The sequence below is a fragment of the Ananas comosus genome, unplaced genomic scaffold (assembly GCF_001540865.1).
Source record: "Ananas comosus cultivar F153 unplaced genomic scaffold, ASM154086v1, whole genome shotgun sequence".
NCBI lineage: Eukaryota > Viridiplantae > Streptophyta > Magnoliopsida > Poales > Bromeliaceae > Ananas > Ananas comosus.
The window spans coordinates 1-7,321 of NW_017893440.1; the positions used below are offsets into that span (position 1 = coordinate 1).

Consider the following 7,321-nt stretch of genomic DNA (forward strand, 5'->3'; position numbering starts at 1 on the left):
AAATTTAAAAATTCGAAAATGAATTTTAAATTTAAAAATTAGGATTAAATTTAAATTTAAACTTTGGATCTAAAATTAAAATAAAAATTTGAAGTTTGAGTCAAAAATCAAAATCAAATTTCAAGAAACAATTTTTTTCTGTTTTTGATTCCGAGGCCTTCAAAATCAATTTCTTGATTCTGAAAATCAGAAATATCTGATTTTCCCACACTTGTTGCCAAACATTCTACTGATCAGCTCAAAATCATTTTTGGGCTCAAAAATCACTTTTTAGAAGCTGGGCCAAACACTCTCAGCAGAGTCTCGAAGATATCTTATAGTACCAAGAATATTGCATACGAAAGTTCAAATATTTATTTGCAAACTTTAGTATATTCGACAAATTGGATATAGTTAAGTGGCGGTGAACGGTTAACCAATGGTTCTTGATCAAGTCACTCTACGACAATTGTGGTGCAGAGGCGGGGGTGAAAAAGCATTTGTATAGGGATATAAAAGAATGCGGAGTCGGCGTTAAAGACGTAGCTAGATGAACCTAGCTTTAACAACAAAGTGGTGGTGGAGGTTCAAAGCCAAATCTTTAATTAGTGGAACAGATTGATCAAAGCTTCATGTAACTATAGAAGAAATATGCTCAGAGAGGCGCATCTTTCATATTGCACTCCTAATGATGGAAAGGATCATAGAACATAGAACCACCTTCAAGTGCATGCGAGGCAACATACGACGTAGGAGACGATAAGATGATTGATCTGTACGTGGTCAGACATCTAGTGAGGGGAAATTGCACTCCAACTTCATAGATATCTTTGCGAAAGCAGTGATCGAAGAGATTAGGATCAAGGACTACCACAATAAAAGGGGACAAGATCAGTGGAACAAGGTCGTATAGTGGCTCGAAAACACCTCATAACACGAAGAGCACGTAGCTCATACGGAGTTCGAATATTTATATACTCGCAAGCTTTAGTATATCGGATAGATCGGACATAGTTAAGTGGCAGTGGACAGCTAAATAACAGTTCTTAATCAAGTCACTACATGACAATCTTATTGGCAGAAAGATAAGGGATACTTATACATCCCAAATATGAGTGAAGCATCTTTATCCGACTTGCATGTCCTAAGGAAAAGAATCCTAACTACAAATAATCTTCTAAAAAGAGGATGGCTGAGGTTACTATATATATATATATATATTCTGGGTTGGGCCAGTGAGGAGGCTACTGACTATTTGCTGCCTAATTTGTGTTTACTCTAGCTAGATTCATGATAATAAGCCAGGTATATGCTGACACTGGCTACAAAGGGTATCTAATAAGAGTCTTATAGGCCAATGTGATGGAAAGAGGGATGCCAAAAGGACGAGAAAAAAAGAAACTCTTATCTTTTATAAAATCAAACTAATTAAAGGGCAACCCTTCACATCTGCGGATACAAAAAAAGAAAAAAAGAAACAATAGATTTGAAAACAACACAACAAAGCCATAAAAGGATACATGATCAACACTGCATAGTACATACAAAGGTTCCTGTCCACAAACCATACCGCAAATTGATTGACATAACACAACATTAATGTTTAAGCTAATTAATTTCTACAGGCCTTTCACAAATTTCTAAGCTTAATGCCTTCAAGGAGCAGCTATATTTTCCACAGCAAGCGGTGCGATTTCCTCTCCGGTGACTCCAGGTTCGCTTCCTGCGACATTCAAGCTCAGGAGGAAGCTCTCCCACTGCTTGGCCGGTCCCTAGGAGACAGAAAAAGAAATTGCATATATCCCTCACTTATCTTTTTCACTTTTCCTTTTTTTTTTTTTTTTTTTTTTTTAACCGTTTTGGAAGTTAAGGTTTCATTTTCGATACTTACCTTCCATGAGAGATCTTGAGCCATGCAGTTGTGAATCATCTCCTTGAACGCGCCGGTCCCCACGACCTTAACAGCCCGTTTCACAGTCCCGACGACCTTCTTTACGTCGGCAGGATCGACAGCTTCACACTTGAAGAAACAAGAAGGAATTTAACCCAACCCGCGTGATTGATCGAATAGAACTGCGTACACATCATTTACATGGAAAGAAATATTTCCTTACGTCGGCGCTTAGCAGTCCCATATGAAAACCAGTTTTGCCTTCTTTAACTGTGTCGACAAGTCCACCGGTCGAGGCGCATGCGGGAGGCTGCAGAAATAAACACATTGAATACAACAGCAGTATTTGAAAACTATTTGCTCTAGTAGCAGTTGATATCTTACTTTGTTACTAATGGTGACAGTCAGGAACTATCATTAAGATTCTCCAATTTTGAGCCTTATATATGTAAGCAACAAGAGCATCCTAAGTTTGTGAAAGGACTTAAAATCGCAGATCAATCGCAGATCTAAGTTAAAAGGATGTTACTATTCAGTATTAGCATGTTACCATTTAGTCACAGCTAAAGAGTGCTAACATTGAACTAAGAAATGAGAGGAGATTGTACCGTGCCATATTGCATCGCTTGTAACTGGATGAGACCGCACGGTTCGAATCGACTCGGGACTACGACTATATCGGCTCCGGCCATCATTTGGTGAGCTAAGGGAGCATTGAACTTCATTACTGCTCTTACCTTCTGAGGGAAGGTTTCTTCTATACTCTCTAACTGCGTCTCAAACTTCTTCTTCCCAGTCCCCTATAGAAGATTGAATTTACTCATGTAGAAACTTCAAGAATTAAAAGGAAAAAAAAAAAAAAAAAACTTAAAAGAGTTCATTCAATACTTACGAGAACGATGACTTGAACATTCTCATCCAAAATCTCTGGAAGGGCTGCTACCAGAATATCTGATCCCTTCTGCTCTTCGAGCCTTCCGATAAAAGCCACGAGAGGAATTTCCCTATTTTTAGGCAATCCAACTTCAGCCTGTAATGCTTCCTTGTTGAGCGCCTTCGCATCCGTCACCTGTAACATTTATTAGTCTCTTTCGTGAGTGTTCAGTCACGAAAACAAAAGAAAAAAAAGTTGCGCAACATAAATTGAGGGGTACGATTCTCACAGTTGATGCATCATAGTTAACGGAAATATATTTGTCGGTCGAAGGATTCCACTCATTGACATCCATTCCATTTACGATTCCAGTGACTCCGCTCCTGCGCAGGGTGTCGTCCAACTCGACGCCCCGCTGTTCTCCCGAAACGAGTTCTTGCGCGTAGTACGGGCTCACAGTTAACACCCTATCGGATTCTAGTATGCCGGCCTGCATCCAATTTATTTTCCTACCCTTCACAGGTTTGTTGTACCTGCAGCAAAATAAAACCCAAAATGTGGATACAATGAAGTTTGTCAGTTAACAAGAAGTTCAGCAAAACAATTGAATGGATCAGCCGTACCCATCGATGAAGTTGAACGAGGGTTTAAAGTAATCTGGGAGATTAAGGAGGGAGAAGTCGGAGGCTGCGAACCGTCCTTGATACACGATATTGTGAATGCAGAAAGCAACCTAAATTGGCATAAGATAGAGTGTCAATCGGCACCTTCTTATCATCAGCTATAATTTCTTCATATGATATAAAAATCATGAACAACATAAGAAAGGAAGGATTACAAAGACCTTGGCACTTCTGTAAATGCCATGGGGTTTGTACATGCTCTTCAAGTAGCACGGTAGAGCCGCGGTGTGCCAATCATTGGCGATGAACACAACATCCTCTCCTATAGGTAGAAAACTCTGAGTGAGGTTTATGTGACTAACAAGAACTAAAAAAGTTGGGTAATAGCTCGCAAAAATGTAAATATAAAATAAAAACGCGTTTCGCACCATAAGGTCCGGCGTAAAATTGACTGTTGTTGAGAAATAGCACTCTAGGAGCTTCCAAAGCAGCCTGCATGGTTGTCTCATGTACACATTTAATGAGGATTAACCAAAATCATGAGCACAACAAAATTCTTCACAATTTGATATACGTAGTGTTGATTAACTCTAGCGAAATCCGCAAATTTTTAGGTCAAAGAGTAAAAAAGAATAAGATCATGCACCATTTATAACTTAACCAATGTAGGGAATTGAATCCTACCAAACATTAGTTTTACTGTACCTGGCAAAAAAGACTAAAGCGAAGCTGATTGTCCTGATAATCTATTCCAGTGGTAGGACCATAAATCTTGCTACCAGTTTTGCCCCAAACCTGAAATTTTCACGTCAAAATGTTAGCTTGGAACGATTCTTAAAGCGTCGAAACAAGGAATGGAATTAAAGAATGCATTGATATGCTAGTAATAGAAATTTGACCTTTGCAAGGAACATAGGGTGATCGATGAATACGCGATCAACGCCTCTTTTGTAGCAGTGGAAGAAGCGCACAGTTTCGTAGCTGTTCCCGACTTTCACCTGCGCAAGAGGAAGCAATCTAAAACCACTATTTGCTGCAACAAACTTTAGCAGTCATGCATATATATATCTGAAAATCTGCCGACCTGAGCCAAAGCATTTGTATCCCACGCATCCGCGTACTGATCATAGCGCGGCGCTATCGTCATGACACGGTGCCCATTCGCCTACACAAGCATCATCCTTAGATACAGAAAACAAAAGGCTAAAATACAGAAACCTCCTGTACGTATTTGTTAGTATCGCGATCCTCGCATTACACACAAAGTGATATAAAGTCACTAAAAGAAGTGTTCTAGTTTCATGCATGATGGGGTAATATACAGGTTTCAGCATATATTTCAATGGTGGCGAAGTGAAAATCGTGAGATAACAAGTAATACCGCCATTGCCGGGGGAAGTCCTCCGAGAACGTCGCCGAGGCCCCCCGTCTTGCTCCAAGGAGCCATCTCAGCTCCAACAAAGACCAAGTTCATCCCCTTTCCACATATGACAACCGCCCACGGCCTCGTACTTGCACCGCCGTCGCGCGTCGTAGCTGCTTGCTTCGTATTTGGTTTCGCAATTGCCCTCATCTGAAGCAAGTCGATTTTGTTTTGAGATCTCAGCCCATGATAAGCAGTGCCTGCTTGTCTCTTCAAATCTGCAGTTATTTTCTTCTGGAACAGTCTCGGCTTCGAATCGGTTGCACCGCAGTGCTTCGCGGCCGCGTGTTTTGAGATGAGCTGAGATGCAGTCATGGTAGCCATGGCAAGTAGAGATATTCAACTGAGTAATGACCAAAAAAAAAAAAAAAAACACAAAGAAAATGAGATATCAGATTAAAAATGATTCAAACTTCAAAGTATATAGCAACCATAACAACAGACAATTTGAAAACATAACTAATAGTTTTGAAAATACGTGTACTGAAGTTCGAAAGTTTTAATTTTACTATCTAATCTCAGTAAATATATTTACAAATATAGTTAATTTAAATATCATACATTCATTTCAAAAATACTGTAACTTTTAGATAGTAAAATCAAAGAATCAAGATAAGATCTAAACATTGGTGCCATATAAGAGCAGTAGAGATGATGTATATAAACAGATTACGTACTATACCTCCTCTAGATCTTCCTCCTCAAACTGAACACAAAATGCGCACAAACTCTCAACGATAATATAACAATAATACTATATATATACGTATATAAAATTAACTCCTCACTATATATATATATATATATGTGTGTGTGTACTCTGCGGATGGATGGGTTTAATTAGGGGTGAGTAGCTAATTAGGGTTTTGTGTTTGGAGGAAATGCACGAAGGCCCCGGGTAGAGGTATTTATAATCGATCATGTGGAGGAGGCACATGCACGTGTCGACCCGGAAATTGAATATGTATGCACGCATGTATTCGGTGGGCGCCTTCGTTTGCAAGCGTGCGTGGGGCGCGTGCGAGGAGATCACATGGAGTGCGAGGTGGGGAGGGGGTAACGCACGGCGACTTGGTTCGCTTCTGGGACTAGTCGCCTCGCCTGAGTCACGAGGGACGGGTTTGCGCACCCTCGTCAGCCCAAAAACCACTTTTTAATTTCCACACTAGGTAGAGCACGTCTGGTTTACTTTGGCTTAATTTGATATTGAGATCTATATAACGATATTAAAAAAGCTGGAGTTAGGCTTAGTGTGGTATTGAAATGTATCCAATACTATAAGATAAAATGGAGTTGAGAAAAAAGCATATAGGGATATGCTTTTGCTGACCGCAAAAAATATATCGTAACCGAGTCATCGCAATATGCGGAACGCAATATTACGTACGGAAACAAATAGGTTATTTTTCTATCATACTTTCTCAAAAGTATATAGAAATATGCTTTTGCGTTTTCTGGTGGGCCCGTCGAAAAGACTCATCGCGATATGCGAAACGTAGTATACGTATGGAAACAGACAAGATATTTTTACATGGTACTTTCTCACCGTATGTAACGCAATCTTCCAGCAATCTGGAATGAAGCCTTAGGCAGTGTTTGGTTTAGAGATAAAGTGAAAATAGACCACTTTATTAATATCTAATTTATCCCAACACTAGAGGGGGGAATGAATTTATTTAATCCCCTCTTAATGATTTCTTCTCTTTATACTTTTACTACACTACAATGAAAATGATGTTTAACGACAGTTTTAAATATTAGTATAAGTCAAAAAAAAAGTGCTGCTGGCTAAATTATCGACACTTTTTGAAAGTGTTGCTATATGTGGGGTTGCTATATATGGGCCACCTCAATGTTTGACACTCATTCCTCCAGCGACCTGTGGTGGAGGGACATGTGGCGATCGTAACTCTCTACGGTCCCTACGAGATCCTCACAGTCGAACTCCAACCGCCGGAACCCTATCTCGTCGGCCGTGGCGGAGGAGAAAGAAAATTGATGATCAATTTTTTTTTATTTTCTTTTCTGTAATTGGGCCGAGTGGGCTAGGTAGGTTGGTTGAGTAAAGAAACTTTTTATTTTTTGTTGGATTGGATTTTATATTTAGACTTTAATAGTTTTTTTAAAAATTTTTTTGGCATAAATGGATACTTACACAAAAATGTTCCAAAAATGTGTTTCTATAATCTAATTTTATTATAGTGCTAATTTAATAATAATATATTATTAATTAATATATTATATATTATTTTATTAATTAATTAGCTAAATTAATTAATTAACTAATTTAGTAATAAAATATTAGGTAAATTAATAATTATTTAGTTTGTTTATGTAATAGCTAATATCTATATTGATTAATCAATTAATATTTTGACCAATATAAGTAATTAAATAGAAGTGCTTTAGAGGAACCTTTAATTTTAGCAGTTCTCCAAGTTCAATGTGGAAAAATAACTCAAATAAATTTAAAAAATTTAAAATTGAGAGGACATCAATTAAGAAGCAATGTTTAATTTCATGAAGCAAAA

At 38.3% G+C, this 7,321-nt stretch overlaps 1 protein-coding gene across 1 annotated transcript; it reads right to left on the reverse strand.

The window, feature by feature from the left end:
* Window positions 1-1,634: 1,634 nt before the first annotated feature.
* On the reverse strand, window positions 1,635-5,526 carry LOC109706061 (granule-bound starch synthase 1, chloroplastic/amyloplastic-like). Its single transcript, XM_020226862.1, has 14 exons — window positions 5,473-5,526; window positions 4,749-5,133; window positions 4,452-4,532; window positions 4,267-4,365; window positions 4,073-4,162; window positions 3,796-3,859; window positions 3,589-3,689; window positions 3,368-3,477; window positions 3,034-3,277; window positions 2,763-2,939; window positions 2,479-2,670; window positions 2,094-2,180; window positions 1,871-1,999; window positions 1,635-1,751 (listed from the first exon to the last, which is right to left on the reverse strand). Exons 2-14 carry the CDS (start codon window positions 5,112-5,114, stop codon window positions 1,635-1,637), a joined length of 1,857 nt encoding a protein of 618 aa, XP_020082451.1. The 5' UTR covers window positions 5,115-5,133; window positions 5,473-5,526.
* Window positions 5,527-7,321: the final 1,795 nt, after the last annotated feature.

Coding starts and splice junctions, on each gene's coding strand:
- LOC109706061 (XM_020226862.1), bottom strand. CDS start 5,114: ATGGCTACCATGACTGCATCTCAGCTCATCTCAAAACACGCGGCCGCG. Junction 3,860..4,072: donor GCTTTAGTCTTTTTTGCCAG/GTACAGTAAAAC, acceptor ACAACCATGCAG/GCTGCTTTGGAAGCTCCTAG. Junction 3,278..3,367: donor TCGTTCAACTTCATCGATGG/GTACGGCTGATC, acceptor ATTTTGCTGCAG/GTACAACAAACCTGTGAAGG.